We start from the raw sequence: 20,303 nt of genomic DNA, 5'->3' as shown, positions 1-20,303 counted from the left end.
TATAAAGAAAGACAATAAATGTGATTAATAAATTATAATCTTTATTTAATTTAATTATCTTTATCCTATTATCTTTATGTGTTATGTATAAAAATATATAATTATATATTTATTATCTTAATCTTTAACGATTAATCTTTACCATCGCAGGAACTATATATTTCATTAGTCGCAATACATCACCATTATGCTGTACATTCTCTCTTCTATAAATATCATTTTAAGTGGGGCAATATATTACCATGAGAGAAAGTGAGACTGAAAACCGTGTCCTTACGAACTTCTCTTGAATCCTGACATTATTTGATTCCATCATATATGTCGTATGGCAATATTCTTCTTTTAAAGTTAAGTCAAGCATGATATCAACAAAGTATTCATTATCGACTCTTTATCAACTGTTTCTTCTAGAAACTCCATAAGCACTTTTTATCACCAATCGTACTAACATACGTCAGTATTTGATTTCCTGTAACTAAAGTTCAAATACCCACCATAAAAATCCTGTGATCCCTCAAGGGTTCATGGGAACCAAGATATGACCAATCATACTGCGTCAGTATTTGATTTGCTGCAACTAAAATTAAAATGTCCATTCCTGTGATCCCTTAAAGGTTCCTCGGAACCCACTTATAATGATTCATTCGATTAACATTTCAAAATAATTTTATATATATATTTAGCGAAGGTATTGGTTTCACTGCTTTAACTGTTTATCAAGTTGCACCAAAAGCAGTAGTACATATCGTCCCTTGCAGATTCTAAAGACGGAAGCTTTCCACAATTCTAGAGCACTTCTGTGATGATTAGCTCATGTTAACCGAGCAAATATATAAGACACGGTATTTCGAATGCTAAAATATCGGAAAAAAGCGTTTTTGAAATGATGTAGATGAAAAAAAGAACAAAAAGTCTTTGGCACAAAGACAGTTCCAAAAGATATTAACAGAGTATAATATCATGTTCACACGGCAAGCACCTTATACTCCAGATAAAAATATATGAGGTAGAAATTTGTTCATGGTTTTTTTGGGTTGATTGATTATTGAAAGCATGAACATTTATTCATGATTTATGTTTTTCCACTCACCTTAAGTTTGGTGAGGAATAGATTAAAAATTTTGTGGGAAATAAAACTACAAACGGAGAATTTTATACATTTTGCAATTAGTTGAGAGATTAATAACTTTGCAACGAATATTGTTGGGTTCTTTCAATACCATATTGATGTATTCAGTTCCGACGAAATTCCAAATCTATCCATTCTTGTGCACATTGAAAACTTGATCCTTAAGAACTGATGCTCGTAATATCCATGTTATTTCTGTTATTGTTGTTTATTGGGATGCCTTGCCTTTACAATGTTCGAATTGCAGCCACAGCATCCTGTTTTTGGTTTGTTGCAATTTATCTCATTGTGTTGCATGGACGTAATCTTCGATATATTTGTACTCCTCCTGTGTGCGTATATTTGGACTTTTTTGTTTACATACGAGTACATACATATATACAATATTTGTATATTTTTCCATTCTAGAATGTTTTACAATTTTACTAGGAGAACCGCCTTTGCAATCTGTGTGCACTCGTATTATTCTCAAATGCGTTTTTCCGATTAAAGCACAAATTCCTTTATTGCTGCAGCAGTTTCTGCCTGCCCTTACGGGCCATAGATACAATATATATCTTCTCATTGCTACTGAATATATATATATATATATCTGTACATATTTATATAGAAAACGAAGTAATGGAATGATGCAGTCATTCTTGTAATGTACAATTTTTGTGCTTATTGCTTTGCTGAAGAATTGAAGTTATTTAATAATCGTAAACTTTGTGATGGTGCATAAAAGGATTTATGACTTTTCCTTTGTTAGAACAACAACAATAATAAGTTTTATTAGACTTGGTTTATTTCTCGTTTCGGTTTTGGACTTTTTAATAAATTGATATGATGAGAGCTGATTTAATGCTATCGTTTTGATAAAAAAAAAATTGGAATTTCTATTTTAATGAAAGTTTATTATTATGTGTGATAGTGATTACTTATCATGTCTTTTATAGCTTAAAGGAAATCACTTGGGAATATCTAACTAATTACACTAAAAATCCGCAACCTAAAAAGAGTAGAGATTATGCATGAGGTTCTCATGGTACACGTTGTTGTTTTTGGCAGCACCCACCTAGAAAGAGTTTTCTTATAGACATATATTCATGTAAATTATGGCCATCACATTTCTCTGAAATTTTTAAGAAATCAGCTATCTACTTTATCTTCACTTCACGATTTGCCAAAACGAATTTGTTGGCATTTTTAAGGTTTTCCGATGTCACGACCTCTTTTAGGTAAGCGTTGAGTTCAGCATCACCGGTATTCTATTCATCTCTATTGTACTGTCACGTGTCCAAGACTTTAATAAAAGTCACTTCACTTGAGAGGTATGGAATTTCTATATACAGCTAAATCCTACACATCTGCATTTCTAATGTTATTTATTTTAAATAGTAGATTATATCCACAGAGATTACTATCGGTTCACAAATCTCAAAAATATGTTATTGAGAAATAGGTTTTACGGCAACAGTGCAATCATATCCCAAGTCATCTATGGAGTTAATCATCAGTGACTACTAATTTTTCGTCAATTTCTAGAAAAACCACAAGCCGGATGAGATGAGCTCTTATTTCAGTAATGTTATCATATTTCAATTATTAGGTAGATTTAATCCTACTCGTATGTCTCTAAAATCTGCTCCAATCTGCAATCAATGAAAGAAATAATAGAAAGATTTTGGATTGACATAAAATTGTATTAGAGTTGAGAATACCTACATAAATATATTGAAATAACATATAAAAAAATGTAATAATAATAAATTTTTTAGTACGAAATCTTATCTTCCTAACGCCATCTAGCGCACACGATCGGACTTACACAACGTGTGAAACAAATAAATAAAGCCATCTATTAGGAAAAAAATGGACTTCTTTGTACTACATCGTATATGTTACTGATGGAACTCTTATACAATTTCTTGAATGAATTCACAGCTATTATTCACAAAACTCGATACTTTGCCTAACCCCGCTCTAACAAAACTTAAGTCTATCTTACGATGCACAGGAAGATATACTGATCTATGGTCCGTCATCAGTTAAAATATAAATAAATGATAATAATTCTAGTATAGTTAAAGTTTCGTGTGGGGCAGGGATAAGCCACAAAAGAGTAAAATGCGCACTAACTCAAAGCACCACCACCACAACAACACAGCTATTATATATTTAAATTTTTTAAATTTTGTAATTGAATTTTCTATATTTTATTATAATAATTTTTATAGTTTAATAATAGTTTTTGAATTGTTTTTAAAACAAAAAATTTAATTAAAAATTTAACACCTTTTGTTACCAAAAATTCATTATAATACCATAGGGAAAAATTTGTTCAAATTTCGTCGATTCCCCTCTTAAAATCTTAAGCCCATTTTATATATTACTTTTAATAGTCGTGTATGTACATTAAATCGGTGACCCATTTTTTTGCCATTACATTTTTCTGAATGGTATTGTTGTCCTTTATATGGAATATCCATTGAAATCACAACAAAAGGAAAAATAATAAAATGAATAAAATTGTTTTAAAATGCTTTTGTTTTAATATTTTTAACGAGATTGCGACAATTCCATAAAAACACGTATTGAAAAACGTCGACAAATTAATACAACAAAATCGTTAAACCTCGAAACTGTGTCATATGCCCTTTTCACTTTTCTGGGATTGATTTAACTTGGAAAATGCTTTTGCCATTTTTTTTAACATATTCTAGGATTAAAAAAGCACAGGCAATGTTAATACCAAAAACATGTACAACAGATCCATTGGTGAATTGGGATCCATGCTTTCAATATTCAATGGTATACAATTCATTATTTCTATTATTTATATATTTATATAAACATTTTTAATTTTTAACAAACAGGATTCAAATAAAAATTTAATAATACAAGATTAAATCTTCTCACATTTAAAAAGGATTGGTTTTGTTCTGTACCTCACTTTCGTGCAGTTTACTTCAATTACTCGCGTCAGGTTACTTTCCATTCTCCATTATTATTTTTTTATCTGAAGTAAGTGATTCTATTATTGTATGCAAATCTTTTCAAATTAAATCCTATTATTGCCACTTATTTTTAAAATTTTTTTTTTGTTTTTACTTTAAGTTTACTGAAAGTTAATCCGACAACTTTACCTAAAGAGCACATAGTGCTTAAGTGGAAGATTGCATGCCATTCTACTGCTTTAAGGAATTAGAATCCTTAAAATTTAATACGCGCAAAAGGTGATTGCAAGTTATCAATGGATGATTTTATATGTACACATAGGAATGCAATATTCATTGAAATATTCTGAATAATAAAACGAAATCTTTAAATAGTGAATATAAGCTTTTTCATTCATGGATGTAACGAAGATTTTATTGTGTTTTATCAAAAACTATCTTTAAGTGATAATTGAAGAAAATTGGGAATGGAATACTCAATACGAACGTTTTAAAGAATTTAAGTTATTACTTAGTGTTAATAAAAAGATTTTAATAAATTTTAAAAATTAGTTGTAACAATAATTTATAATTACTTAAATGAATTTAAAATCATGTTAATTTTACTTAAAATTTTACTTAAAATTAACATGATTCGGACTTAAAAATTAAAAGGCTTTTCAGTCTTATTTATTTTCAAATTTTATACCAGACATTATACTATTGGAATAGTCGTTGAAAGTCTAAACGTTGGAAACTCCTAACAATTGATTCAATATCGTTCTGCCTATTTTGAATTAAGATCTTTGATCCTCATAATATATTTAGATTGGAGTAGTGACTTTGTGCGCCAAAGCCCACTTGAGCACAACGGCCGCAGATTCCTTTCCCATATCCTTCTACTTTCCTTCCAAAAGATCAGTTCTTAAGAACGGTTTTTCCGTACACTATGATTTTATAATATTTTAAAAATACATCCCTTTCAGACATAAAGGGATATAACATAAAATATTTATCTATAGCGAGCTTTCTACAAAAATACAAAATTCATTTTTTCTTTATTTTAATCATTATTGTTAAAGTCTCAGATGTCTGGGAGAGAAACGGGTTACAGATTTGAACTCAATACGTTACATGCTAAAACTTTAAGCCTATAATCAAAAAATAGGTTTTGTAGGCAATGGTGCCATTTGATCTTTGTTTTTATTTAAAATAAAATGTTTCTTTACATGTTCATAAACGTTTTAAATATATTAAATATATAACACTAACATATTATAGCTTTTACATTGTTGTTAAATACTTGAAATCAGTAAAAAGTATATTTGATTAATATATACGTATTATTTTAGCTATATATTACTTTTTGTTATAATTTTCAATAACACAAAATTTCTATATAGTTTTTTTTATCATTTCTGCAATTTTTTTTCTTTTCAGTGATGGATTTATGTTTTTTGATAATTGTTGAAACAAGTGCTAATCGACAACACAAGTAACAAGTTAAAACCATTTTAATATATAATTTTATCTATTAATAGTTTTCTTAAACATAGCATTTATATGCATAATATATATGTAATATAATATTGATAGTTTTATATGATATAAAAAGTTTTTATAATGAAATTATAAAATATATATTTTTTAACATATAATTATTCTTTAATTTAATGACATTTATAGATTTACTATAAACATGACTTCTTCCGTACTCATTTTTATTAAATATAGATTAACAGCTCAACGAAAAAGAGTATATTCCTTAATATGATGTATATTTTGAATATAAATTAAATTAATGTATTAAAATGAAAGCATCCTTTTAATAACTATAAATAAAATAAAAATATTATTTATTATTTTTTGAAGGCAAATACTGAGCATATTAGGTACCTGTTGTATATGAATAAATGTGTATTAATTATTTTTAAGTTTTAAAGTTTTAAGGATTATTTGCGCGCACAGATCGGGCTGCGTTATATTCTTTTATTTGACTTTTATCCGCATTGCACTTAGGACACGCTCCAAAATCCATTAACCATTGAACCTAAAAAATTAATAAATAAAAGATTTATTAATATATTATAACGTTTACATAGAAAAAAACTAAAGTAACTATACATGGATATATGTAATAACAAAGTAAATAAAAACAAATACTTATAAGAAACCATTTTACTTTAAATATATATTGGAATAAGTATTAGAGTAATAAAAATAATTATATATTATATATATTACCTCATATTTTTCTCTGAAGCATAACTCACAATATTTAACAGTTTGTATCGCAATTTAGAATTCATATCGATAAACGTTCCCAATCTCATTAAAGATACATAATTTCAATTTACTATTTCAGTTTTTAAACTATTTTGTCATTAAAATAAACTAAATTGTATTGTAAGACGGCGTCTCATTTGATAAAGCACCTTCTTTCTATGGTAAGAAATTTTGTATTTGTATCGCCACACGCTTCTAACCATTTTTTAACAAGTTAGTTAATATTCCCAGGAATAATAAACATCTTTTACATGTAGTAAGAGCTGATCTGTACCAAGTGAGGGCTGTAGATTGATAATTTGTTACTGGACCACATCCATTCCTAATGTGTAACTCAACTGCAGTTACTACTCTTTTTGACATCGTTTATCTGATTTTTTGTCCAACTTAAGTAACAAAATTTTTTTTACCTCCATTTGGGCAAATTTCAATACTCCACCCATATTCTTTTTTCTCTTACATTATCTACTATCTATTATCCCGTCAAATCGCTTCAAGGATACAGTTTTCTGTCCCAAGTACCATATATGCCTTGTAATCAATTCTAGTTTTTACTCTCATCGATCCCATATTGGTTACAACAACAATAATGTGTCATTAAAAAAGCGAACCACAATTTTTTTACAATATATATTTAGTAAAATTTAATAGAGTTTGAGTGTCTGATCTCATCTTTCATTAATTGTTTAAGTCAAATTAAAATAGAATAGATTACAATCCGAATGTTGAACATAGAGAATCAGAAGGTATTATATTCACATCCCATTTTTAATTTTATAGCTGATACAAATTAAAAACTGAGACTACCAACCACTACCCACCCACTTTCCCACCTATGTAATTAGAAACTGATAAAACCCCTAACCACTACCCATCCACTTTCCCACCCATGTAATCGAATCGTCTTGTATATCCTGTCATGTTATCTGCTTACAGGTCCCAGCAGATTACAATTATGACAACAACAACAGGAACTGATAAGAACCAATATCTAAATCTGAACCGACTTAAATGAAATGCAATAAAACTATTAAAAAAATGTTGGTTGATTTTTGAGTGATTATTATGAACACCCAAATAAGATGATCAAATTTGTATAAAAAATAAAAAATATAAAAGAGATAAAAAAGATAGAAATCATTTCTGATAACCCAACGAATATTTATAGATATTCGTTTATTTAAAACGAATATTTATAGAAATCTAATAAACCTTATATACTAATTTTTATTTGCTTAGATTTACTTAGACAAGCAGAGAAGCAAATTGAAATGCACACAAATATATGGATCAACAGTTATTTTTAGCTCAATATTTCAAAAGCGGCCGACTTTACGTCCCAGAGCCACTCGTTAAATTCGACGACCAAATTCAATCTCTACACACAAAAGGGACTACAAAAGCTGAACGGTCAGATCTACGTCCCGAACTACTCATCGCCAACGCCGACAAATACCATTCAACACCTCCCAACATCTCCCAAAGGAACATCACAAGCAGGTCCCAGCGAGTTACAACAGAAGAGGATCCTTGCCGGCAACAACAACATATATTCTAAACTAAGTTTTACAGTTTGACAGAACTAAATGCAAACATTCGCCACAAATATCTACAACATGTGTAGAAAAATAAATTACGTTAATTATATATTTTTTTCACGCATAAATACTTCATACGTCACATTTAATATGTAGTACCGCTTTTTGAAAAACGCTTTGTGTAATTTATTTAAGCTATAAAGTACATATAAAATAAATAGGACCACAGCTGAGACCTGTCGAACTTCGGAGCAATTAACTCGGTTACAAATAAATGTCCAAAAAGAAAAAGAGAGCTGCGCAAATTATAGTAAGAAGCGCAACTGCGTCGAAATTTGTTGTTGGGCAAACAAACACAACAAAGAAATTTTGAAACAAATTAGAACATATTAATATCTATATGTAGTTAATCATATTTTACTTACATTTCTATGCTTTGGACACAGCATTTGAATTCTACCATACGTGGTAGTACCACAATTTAAGCACACCAGATGCACTGATGGACGATCGCAAACACACGACTCCACTTTAAAAACTTTTTTAAGAAATGGGTCAGATTCGTTTTCAACGTCCTCCATATTGACCGCGGGCGGCTTTTTAGCCGAACGCTTATTTTTTTTGGATTTAAATGGACCAGCGAGGTTAGGACGAAACATTTTACTTCCTTACAAATTTTATAAGCGTATAATAAGCGTACTTGATTCACTTTGTTTCTTCAAATTCCAATAAAGCATAGAATTATCTAAAAACTAACGGTAGACATCAGTGTTGTGCAGCGTTCAAAAAAATGAAAAAGATTATTTCATTATTTGTTTCAGAATTGCTATGATATATATTTTATTTATTTAGATAACTGAATTTTATTTTGTTTTATTTTGTTTTATTTTGTAATAATATTCATCTAATTAATTCAATGAATACATGATTAAATATATATTTTATTTAATATAAATAATAATTATGTTGTAGTTGTGTTGATCACAAATTATTGCACTTTTTTTTTTAAATCTATTCCTTGTTACATGCAGTGTAAACTTACTATCATATGTTTCTGTTCTCTTCAAGGTTTGAAAGTTATAATTTTTTTTAGAAAATGTTCTTTGAAGTTTATGGAAAACCTAATTTTTGTCAGAATTGTAAACTTTTTCTTTATTCTTTATTTTTTCTTACATTAATTCGTTATTATCTTTTTGCATTAAGTTACAAAAGATCATGAACAACAGTGAAATATTCCATAGAATCAGTCATAACACTGAATTTTGTAAATACGATACAGTCAACTAAATTTAAACATAAAATAAACAAATTATTAATGAAGCAACTGCTGATCAATGTTATTAATATGTCTTTATTAATATATGTTAGTCAAACGTGTCATGAAAACGCCTTTAGGTTAACGTCGAAATATTTAAATAAATAAAAATAAAATAACAAATGTTTAAACTTTATTTTTAACATAAGTAACTAATTAGCGCAATATAACACAATAATAATCCTGCTCCTGATAATCTGATTGTATAATCCTGATAGTTCTTTAACAGTATGTTTACATTATTGCAATTAACTCGAAAAATGTGCATTAATAAGTACATTATTTATTCAAATTCCATTCATAACAACATACATATGTGCCAATGAGGTTTAATGATTGAAAGTGTAAATACAATATTAATAAGCATTGTTAATTGAAATTAAGCATTTTTTTAAAAAAAAAAAAAACAACGTTTAATGCAGAATTGTAATTATAAAAGAATTTAAAAATGATACTGACGCCAACAGTATTTTTCCAGCGTTGTGATGTAATTGCTTTAACTAAGACACTTAGTTTAAATTGCACAAACATTTGATAATCATAAACTACGTTTACGCGAGTCTTAAAATCACTTTTAAAACAAATTTTTAAATTAATTTTTAGAGCGTTTACGCACAAGAATTAAAAGCACTTTTAAGGTAGATGTCAATCAGTCAGCTGTTAAGCGATAAACAAAAATGTTGATTTTAAACATTTTAAAAATGGATAGAGTAAACATACAAAATGTTTTATTTTTATAGCAAAAGAAAGACCTTAAAATCAATTTTAAGAGCCTTAAAACAACGGGACATTATAAGGATATTAAACGAATTTATAAGAATGCCAAGAAATTACAATTAATAATTTATCTATCAATATTATATTCAGACCATCGCATTTTTGGGTTATCTCGGTTAACTTATTGAATTTAATCATTTGTGCTATATAAAACTAATGCAAATACGTCAGATTAAAGACTAACTAATCTTTTAAATCGATCGGCTTAATAAGTGTTGTCTCGAAAAGGTCTGTTACGACATATTATGGGTACAAGTTTTGATAAAAGCTAAAAAAAAATAAAATGAGAATTAAGAAACAATTTAAAAAAAAAATAACTCTACAAACAAATATTCGAAAGCTTTACACATATTTTTCATATATGCTTTAAGAAGTTTAACTTTAATCAAACGGAAAATAGAGCGGCAAATCACATCAATTGGTAAATTTGGTTTCTCCTTTTTCCGCTTTTTCACTAAGCTCTAAAAGTTGAAGTGTAAACATTTAAATTGTTCTTCGCCGAAAATTATTGACACATGTGAAATAAGTTTACATCGTAACATGTTTTAATAATGTTTATTTCTATGCAATATTTTTTTTCAAATATGGCAACATCTGATTTTCATATACTCATTAAATCCGTTAATTATTGCCGGCTTTGTATTTGCATCTTTCTTAGAAAAAAAACGGTTTTCATATCAAGAAAATTAAAACACATTCTCTTTTTAATTACTGTTTTTATATCGATAAGGTCAATAATATCGCAATAATATGAAAGGCAAAGGAAAGGCCAGGGGTAATATTATAGAATTCTTTAGTAATTATTTTATAAAATGTTTTAAATATTTAAAGTGGTGGAAAAATTTGACGACGGGCCTTCAACAAGCGCCGCAGCTCAACAACAGTCCAGAAGACCAACTGATGTAAATAAGTTACCTACACGCCAATACTTGGATCAAACTGTCGCACCTGTTTTATTGAAGGGTTTGCAGACTGTTTCACGTGTACGTCCAGCAGATCCAATTGGGTTTTTGGCTGATTTTTTGGTAAAAAATCGACCTCCAGCTAAGGAATCCTCTGAAGCTAAATAAAGCTGAGTAATTGCAATAAATAATGGTTAAAATATTGTATATTACATATAATAAAGCTTATCTTTTGAACATTTAAAATAAATATGCTTTTATTTAAAGCTTAATTTGAAAGTATGAAATAGATAATAATTAATATTTTTTACCTCATTTATGCTAATAACTCCCACTTTACTTTTTAAATGCAAAACTCTCCATTATTAGCGACGGAATATTAGAGAAATTAAAACTATTTACTAAAAAGATAGAGATATTTTAACGCATCACTAAGTAAAATAATTATAAAATCCTTGATTTTTAAATAAATTGCGTATTAATTAGAATAAATTATTCAAAATAGAAACTAGATATTAAATAGTCTATAAGCAGAAGAGATAATTATATACCGCGAACTATAAAATCTATTGTACTACATGCTGAAGATTTCTCTTCTGTGCAATAATTCACCAATATAGTTGGGTATTCCATTTGTTGAAGATATTGCCACGTAATCTTCCTATATTACAGATTACAAATCTAGACTTCTATACATAATTTATACTGTTCTTATCATAGTATGTAATCAATTCAACTAGACTTTCTTTCCATGTTGATATCCGCAAGTTTGTTTAAATTCAATGCAGATCGATCAATATTATGTTTGGTCAAAATATTTTAAGAATTTTTAGAAGAAATCTTGGGATAAGTATTCACAGTTTAATTGGCATTATTACAACTATGAGTTACGTTTCACATTCATAAAGCAATACTGACAGTGAACTAACTGGAAAAATCAATGGTTTAATGGATTTTAATATATTTATAAATGCAGATTTTACTACAGCATCAATAACCATCAAAGTATTCAAATAAGTTATTCTAGATCAGTGATATATATCTTCCCCGTAGTATAGACAGTTACCACGAATAGCGAGTCCTACGTGTTTCAGTTCATACCACGATATAACATATATACATATATTTTTTTTATACGTTTTATATAATTGACACTTGGAAAAATAAAAGAATTAACGGACACCCTTGATTCCAACCAGACATTGTAACAAAACAGCTTTAACATTACTCTATCACAGAATTCTAGATCTAAAATCATTATAATTTTCTCTTACTATTGTTGTTGTTATAGTCCACAGAGATTTGTTTATGTTGTCTTGTTTAGAAGTATTAAACACGGTTCAAAAGTTTTTAATTCAAGAATTTTTTTATAATCCAATGTGAGTATACACATCGGCGATTGCATCGTATAAGACCAAGACGAAATAGAGATAATTCAAGCAATAATTTTCATAAATATTTTCATATTTAAAAAAAAATCATCAAACCGTAATACATTTTGTCATACAACTTTTATTTAGAAACTTTAATCAGAACACATTAGTGCCAATTTTTTATCTGTTTTGACTAAGAGGTGATCGGTAAATTTACTCATTTCTTTCATATGTTATTTCACTGTTATTACACAGTCGATTTTAAAGAAAATATCTGAGATTTTTAATAATTAATTAGACTATTTGATTCTGATCTGTTTCTCTCTCTCTGATTCTGATATCTTTCTCTGTCTCTCTCTATCTCCCTCTGATTCTAATATCTTTCTTTCTCTCATTCTTTCGCTCTCTGATTCTGATATCTTTCTTTCTCTCTCTCTCTCTCCGATTCTGATATATATCTCTCTTGCTCCCTCTGATCTTTTATTGAACTATCTCTAGACTCCCTGCTCTTTGTGTATTTAAAAGATTCTTTGGTATTAAATCATTATCTATTTATTTAATTATCTATTTATTTTTCTTTCGCTTTTTTCGAAGTATTCCTCTTTTCCATCTTGTATAGCTCCTTCAGTATATTTGTCAAGATCACTATATAGTATTAACTTGCAGTTGATTTTTTTTGCTTAATATTTTTAATAGTGTTTATATTGTCTACCTATATGGTTAGCTCTTTCATCTTTAAAAATCTAAATATAAATTGACTTAAAGTTCCTATTTTATTTTAAGCGTTTATCCATACTTTCTATTATAGCGGTTATAATATATATCTATATTTGCTATATTCTGTCAGTTTCGTTTATTAGTAGAAGTAGATCGTATTGTATTTGCCTAATATGTATTAAGCCCTTAACGGAAGCAATGCTTTTAATTAAGAATAGCCAGTGAACTACAAAAAATTACCATATATACTGAAAAAAATAGGTCTAATAGGTTTTACTATATAATTTGCTATTGCATCACTGTTCTAAAACTGCTACATCTAAAACCTTATGATTTGAAGTCAATTCCATACCAACAAATTCCCACAAATTAAAAGTGTTGCTAACTTACATCAAAATTTTAACAATAGTAAAGTAAATGTTTTTCTTTTCTTATCTTCCAATCATACTTTCTTTATTATTGAAAGTGTTCTATTATTAATTAATTATTAATTAAAATATTGGGCATCCCAACCCTTGTTTATATCTATAGATTGGCCTCATGTTTCACACAAAATCGGTCGCACACCCGAAACCATCAACAACTTGCAAACAGGGACTAGTAACCAGTGTAATAACGAATATGGTTTTATAAGTTTTGTTTTGACGATGATTTTAAGTTTTCCGACCAGAAGACGATGATTTGATCCAATATTTGAGACTTGTTTTTTTTGTAACACTAACATATTAATAATACATAAGAGGTCAATTTAATTTATTTAAAATTAATTTATTTAATAAAATCATTGTCTTTAAACAATTATGAAGAACAGTAAGTTTGAAAATGAACGCATTGGTTTGATTCTCAATTGATATTTCAAGGGCTTCTTCTACTTCTTGCTCACGCAATTTATTCTTATGTTCGGTATCAAGAAGAATTCATTTGGCTGTACGATCAAATCAGGACTGTACGGCGAATGAGCCATTAATTCGATTTGCTGAATGTTCAAATAGTCGGTTGTTAGACGAGATGTGTGAGCACTCGCATTGTCTTGATGGACAATGATCCGACGGCGCTTGTTTGTTTTCTGTATTTCACTGAAGACTTGCAGTAAATAAATGGTTGTGTACCATTCGAAATTGACTCTTTTACGTTCCTGTAATGGTATAGTAGCCACAGAGGCGAGGCGTCGAATGGTTCAGAGTGTTCACTGAACACCTTAACAAAGCTTCCTTTTTAGATTTTTTTTTATTAGGTAAATAATCTCGCTATATTGCTACTTAACATTTTTTATAATAGCTTTTCCAAACAGATTAACATAAACACAAAACGTAGAATACAAACAAAATCACACATGTGTTAGTTACACCCAACATTACTTACAATTAATAAAAGAGAAAACACATTCCTCTTAAAATATACTAAAGTTCAAAATTAAAACTGCACCGCGTTGCTTACAAAGCATGCAAATGAAATAACATTCACATTGGGACTATGTTCAATATTGAATACACAACACAAAACATACAAACAAATATATGTACGTAAAATAATCTTAACTCTTAAATTAATGCGTGCAAGCAGTTCAATAAAAAAAGTGCACTTCCAATGTTATGCAAAGTAAATACAAAAGAGAAAAGAAATGACTGAGCGAAAATCGCTTTACATTTGACGAGAGGATCATTCCACTAAACTGAACCAAAAGTTTATACAAAGCGTGCAAATACAATCAAAGTCACGGTTGCTGTTTTATATGGGGAAATGGTTCAGTATGAAAACTGAACCGGGCATTGTAAATACAAAGTAAAAGAGTAAATGAATGCATGAGAGTTTCTTACTCTTATATAGAGGTTGGAAATAAATCAATAACAAAGTCATTATTGCAATTTAATACTAGCAAATGGTAAAAGTAAAGAAAAAAATTAAAGAAATTTGAAGTGAAAAATAATATTTAGAAATGAATTAATGTGTGATTAAAGATTTGATTCAAATATCTTTTTTTAAACGATCTTCTGAAAAAAAGATTTTAATTCATAAAATGAATAAACCAACTCCAGATATGAAGAATTTGATACCTGTTGTAAAAATGTCGAAATCTATGGTAAGTCGTCGTTTTCCTACAGCTATAGCTTTATGGTAAATAAAAACCAGTGGATCACAGGCTGCGAACATTTAAATAAATTGTTTTATTGGTCTTGTACGCTATTTGCTTGTGGAAAGGACAAAACTTAGAAGTAGGGGGAATACGTTATAGTTGGAATTCTGTTTTGATTAAATTGTGAACACCTTGCCAAAAAGCTGACGCCTCGCTACCTTGAGTAGCCACATGACCAGTTTTCCCGACAAAACGAGCGACCATTTCTTTCGAAGCACTGTGAGCGCGAACAACTATTGTTGTTCGGTTTGACCATAAAGTCGGCTGCCGTTTGCGTTCCGGCTCATACACATATATCCATAATTCGTCACCTATTATGATCTTATATACGTCTTTTATAGCATATTTTCTCTATGAGTACCCGGCATCGGCGTGCAGATGATATAAGTTCTTAGGAAAATACTTTCTTGATAGTTCTGTTCCTCGGTGAAGACGAAAAATCTATTACATTATCCAAATTCGGCAGGATTTATTTATTCTTAACTTTTCTATACTAGGGTTCTTGCTAGACACCGTTATTGTACTTCCTGAGCATTTATGTGCACAAATCGAAAAGAGCATCTTTTTGAGATTTCGTCAAATCATAGGGGATCCAACGAGAACAAACGTTGGCCTTTCTCACTTCTAAATAATCGTGCAATCTCACAGTATGTCATATGACGATCTTTTACTATCAGTTTTTCCACAGCATCAATGTTTTCTGGCACAACCGATGTTAACTGATTTTGGTCGACCTTCACAAATTTTCTCAGTAAACGAACTCCGGCGACGATTAAAATCATTGTACCAGCGTTTCACAGTGGCAAAGGATAGAACTTCATCGCCAAATGTGGAAGTAAATTCATCAATGCACTCTTGTCTTGATAATACAAGTCGAATATCGTAATAAATCATCGCACGAAAATTTTTTCGCGTTAATTTCATTTTTTCGCCAACAACTGGATATATATGAATAGTACAATATTAAAGCAAATAAGGTTAAAACCATAGCGCTAGATTCCAGAACTTGGATTATAACTCAATTGAATTTTCTTTCACTTTCCTAAATGTTATTTCATTTACATTCTGCTATATGATATAGCCTATGTCATAATTCTCTTAAAGCGACTCTTACTTACGTCGGCTTTTTTAATATAGTCAGAACCTCATGTCTGGATAAAACTTAACATATATATTTTATCTTACAGCTATAGTATCACATCGATATTTAAAAATAGAAGTTAAATATAATTACAGACGAAATACTCTATAGTATCCACCTAAGTCCTTATAAAATAAAAATGTTTAATGTAATTATTATGTTGATATATGTCATCAGAACCTCAAGTTAATTATAATCAAACCCCAAATTATTATATCTTATTTCATATTGGATAGTTGAAAATAAATATTTCTTAAATCTTTAAAGAAGTAAAAACTTTTATTTTATTTTTGGCTTCAAATAATATATCCAAAACATTGAACTAACTTTTTGGATATTATTTGGATATTTAAAATTCGCTTACCTATGAAATTATTTCTCCTATGGTTGTGATTATTACTAACAGCGATGGGAGCTACGTTTCAAGGCAATTGTTTTACTCTTTTCTTGGAAGTTCTGGTAACAAAAAACCAAGTAAGTTTCTTCAAAGTCGATCGAAAAAAACGGGCCAAAATAATTGATATAATAGTGATTAACACTTTATCTTGACTTAAGAATTGCTTTTGAAGTATCAGCGATTCTCTAATATATTTAAAAAAAAATTTTGTTTTTAATAATAAATTTTTTTCAATGTTACTTAATCGGTATTTTCCGATTTTAACACCACTCGGTAAAGACAAATGTTTTCGTTTAACATTAAAATTTTTAAACATTAAATTAAAACATTAAAAGTTCTTCTGACACATACAAATAAGTATATATATATATATCTATGCAACTATAGTATCAAAATAAACTCCATTGAATAACACCAAATATTTGGATTATTTATTAAGAAACTCGGACATACATAAATACATTGTTTCACATACATCTAGAGATATTTAATTCATAAAAGTACAAAGATGCCTTCTGATAAAAACATTTTGCTTTTTAATATCTTAATATCAATTACATATAATATATATCATTTAGCAAATAACTAATCAGACTAGATTTTAACTAAACCTTACTATAATTTACAAATATTACAGTACAGTATAAACACAAAAAAACCTTAAATGCCACTAACAATATTTTAGATTTACAACATTTATATTTATTATAAATTTATTATAAATTTATTGATTAATTAAATTACAATTAAAACATTTATTTTTTTTTTTTTTGTTAATTATGTATTTTATTATTATTCGGAATATTCATTATGCGACTCCTTAAGTCCCTTTATTTATTTTTTTTTTTTTTTTTGTTGCACATAATTATATATGTATATATAACACATATGTAATACATTCTTTTTTGTTGTCTTCACAATTAATTACAATAATTCAAACATTTCAATACGTATAATTTTTAATATTAAATACTACTTTTATATATAAAATTTAGCTTTTGGACAGTACTAAGAATGAACAGAATGAAATTTGTACATACTAAAATATATATATATAAAGTTATAGTTAAAAAAATAAATTAATTAACCTAATAATTAAATTAATTATTCTATTATACGAAAAATAGTTTTTTTTTAAATATTTTTTGCTTTAAATAAGTAAGAGGCAGTATAACGAAAACTATAAATTTACATTGTTAGAATAAATCTCATTAGCATTAGAAAATATTTGTCATGTCGTTTATATATGTTTTTTTTTTCAGTAGTTGTTAACATAAAGAAAACAGCTTTGGAACTAAGTCTTTTAGAGAAGTTCCATATAATATGAAAAATTTTAAATAGTAACTGACATAATTATATACTAAAATGCAGTCTGTCTCTCTTCAAATCTCTGTAGGAGCAGTCGCAAAATTGTTTTAAGTGTAAGTAAAATGTTTAACACACAACACACAAGTAAACTAACAATTATATTTATGTAGAACTCCACGACGTAAATGATGAAAGGAGGGACTGCAAAACTATATGTATATAGTATATATGTAATGCATTTATTTATTTTGTCAGTATATATACTGCATTATAGTACTGGCGTTATGACGTCTTCAATGTCATATCTCTCTTGATAGTGACGCCCTGGCTAATACCGCGTTCTATTCATACTCCAATATATTTTTATGATAAAAGAGCAAGTATCTGTAAGGAAAAAGAACCATTAAAGAACAATAAAAATAGTTAATGTAAAAGTAAAATACGTACCCCTCACTATCTAATACTTGATTCAAAGTAGCCAATGTAATTGTATGATCATCGCACTTAACCCAAATATCCCTGTGATGCCGTACGTAAGCTGTATAATGACCACTACCAATTGTGCCATAATGATTCACAACTGCATATAATGAATAGCGAAAATCACCATAAACCTTGTCTTTCTCTGACATAAAAGGAGTCATATCGAATTCCACAGGAAATGATATAAAATTCGATATTTTCTTATCTATTTTCTTATCTTTCGAATACTTGAAGCGTTTCAAATGAAAACTAGCAACAACGGGTAACGTACGTAAACTGAGTTGCTTTGTTGATTCCTGATAGGAATTGCACGTGGAACAGTTAATTTTCTGCTTAGAACCTAAATGCTCGGCTCGTGTGTATCGTTCTAAGCATTCGATAAGTGTTTTCGGCGAGGCTCCGCCATGTTCGGCTTCACCCAAATCAAGTGATATATCCCAAAAGGGATCAATTGTCGTGGAAACACCCTTGCACACTTGACAGACTACATCACTTTGCAACATGCCAGTAAATATTTGATCAATAATGCAACTACATTGTGTTGGACAGTTGATTTTAGCGATTGGCGGTAATTTGTTGACACTCTCATTTTCATTCATTGCCTTAACACAGTGCCGATGCAATACATCGAGTGTTGTTATAAGGAATTCATGTGCGTCTTGTTGTTCATAGCCTGCTAAATGTTTAGCATGATTCCATATTAAATGTAACAAACGGTGCAGCTTTAGCGGAGATCGTACACCTGAATAAAATTCCTGTGTGGTATAAAAACATGATATATATTTATATGTATGTGTATATTAAAATTTTTACAAAAACTATATAGTATATATGTATAATCTACAAAATGGCATAGCTACTTACTCCTCTACATTTGATATACATTTGTAGACATAACCATTACATGGTTATGAAGTCGTGACAGTGACAAAGCTCCAGAAACTGGAGTTTTAAGCACAAAGAAAAAGTATACAGATAGACATAGATCAGCTTAGGTTGGAGTGACAATCTGTTTTCAGCTACCCCAACCTCTTTTGTAGTATGCCTCACGTAGGATTGAGATATACTAGTGTTGTACGTATTCGGTTTTACAAACTATACGGAAAATTCGATTAATGGGATAGTAAACGAAGTCTTCGGAGTTGAAAAAAAAATGGATTTTTTGTAAATTCGGAGTCTTCGAATATCCGGATTTGAAGTGAAATTTTTCGAAGACTTGGTGAGCAAAAGTTAAAGAATATGTTGTTGTCTGTAGGATTTTGTGTGTTCGGTATTTATTGCAGAAAATTATATATGTAATGTTTGTTTTATTTTACTTTATTTATTTGAAAACGGAAGCTTAATCTAGAGAATACTTAATCTGCATCAAGGAGAAATCTTTTGCTGAGTAAATGAAATTTTAGCGTGATGATTACCTTATTGTACACCCATGTATTCTCTTGATGGAATGACACAGTTTTCTTCTTTAAATATTGATTTTTTGTTCAAAATGTATAGATTTTGTATAGGTTCAATGAATTGCAAAAAGATTATTGTTGTTGTTATTGTTTTTGTCATTCCAATACAAACGACATCAATTGAAGAGTTGTATGTTCTGTAGTTACTTGAGCTGCTACTGTTAATAATATTCGTCTTGCTTCCCAAAAAATTTCAATTACCTACAATATATATGCTTAAAGAATATTTTAAATTTTATTAAATTTTCCCTCTGGTTTTAAACCGTAAAGTTTTATAGAGTAACACAATACACCAGTAGGACTAAGTGTTTCCTTAGAATCTTCATTATAAAGTAAGTATAATTGATATGAATTATAACGAGTGCAAAATTTTGGCCGACTCAATAATCTTCACACACTTTGGAATTGATGTCCATTTACTAAGAAGT

At 28.8% G+C, this 20,303-nt stretch overlaps 4 protein-coding genes across 4 annotated transcripts in view; 1 reads left to right on the top strand and 3 right to left on the bottom strand.

Annotated features, from left to right (window-relative positions):
- The window catches only part of LOC119681941 (echinoderm microtubule-associated protein-like CG42247), a 12,549-nt gene extending 8,614 nt beyond the window's left edge, over nucleotides 1–3,935 (bottom strand). Inside the window, exon 1 of the mRNA XM_038095256.1 lies at nucleotides 3,877–3,935. Coding sequence (XP_037951184.1) covers nucleotides 3,877–3,935 — 59 coding nt within the window. The remainder of the gene's footprint in view (nucleotides 1–3,876) is intronic.
- A 1,797-nt stretch (nucleotides 3,936–5,732) lies between these two features.
- LOC119672290 lies at nucleotides 5,733–8,691 on the bottom strand. The gene is made up of 3 exons (XM_038083304.1): nucleotides 8,297–8,691; nucleotides 5,944–6,097; nucleotides 5,733–5,879 (listed from the first exon to the last, which is right to left on the bottom strand). Exons 1-2 carry the CDS (start codon nucleotides 8,528–8,530, stop codon nucleotides 5,993–5,995), a joined length of 339 nt encoding a protein of 112 aa, XP_037939232.1. The 5' UTR covers nucleotides 8,531–8,691; the 3' UTR covers nucleotides 5,733–5,879; nucleotides 5,944–5,992.
- A 1,910-nt stretch (nucleotides 8,692–10,601) lies between these two features.
- LOC119672697 (protein dpy-30 homolog) lies at nucleotides 10,602–11,101 on the top strand. Its single transcript, XM_038083814.1, has 2 exons — nucleotides 10,602–10,738; nucleotides 10,795–11,101. The coding sequence occupies exons 1-2, from the start codon at nucleotides 10,714–10,716 to the stop codon at nucleotides 11,031–11,033; spliced, it is 264 nt and encodes an 87-aa protein (XP_037939742.1). The 5' UTR covers nucleotides 10,602–10,713; the 3' UTR covers nucleotides 11,034–11,101.
- Nucleotides 11,102–17,774: 6,673 nt separating this feature from the next.
- LOC119668271 (ubiquitin carboxyl-terminal hydrolase nonstop-like) lies at nucleotides 17,775–20,296 on the bottom strand. Its single transcript, XM_038077723.1, has 3 exons — nucleotides 19,283–20,296; nucleotides 18,383–19,173; nucleotides 17,775–18,319 (listed from the first exon to the last, which is right to left on the bottom strand). Exons 1-3 carry the CDS (start codon nucleotides 19,301–19,303, stop codon nucleotides 18,277–18,279), a joined length of 855 nt encoding a protein of 284 aa, XP_037933651.1. The 5' UTR covers nucleotides 19,304–20,296; the 3' UTR covers nucleotides 17,775–18,276.
- Between the last annotated feature and the right edge of the window lie 7 nt (nucleotides 20,297–20,303).

The sequence above is a fragment of the Teleopsis dalmanni genome, chromosome 1 (genome assembly GCF_002237135.1).
Source record: "Teleopsis dalmanni isolate 2A chromosome 1, ASM223713v2, whole genome shotgun sequence".
Lineage (NCBI taxonomy): Eukaryota > Metazoa > Arthropoda > Insecta > Diptera > Diopsidae > Teleopsis > Teleopsis dalmanni.
Note: the sequence above shows the minus strand (reverse complement) of the source record. Positions and strands in the feature narration are given on the sequence as shown.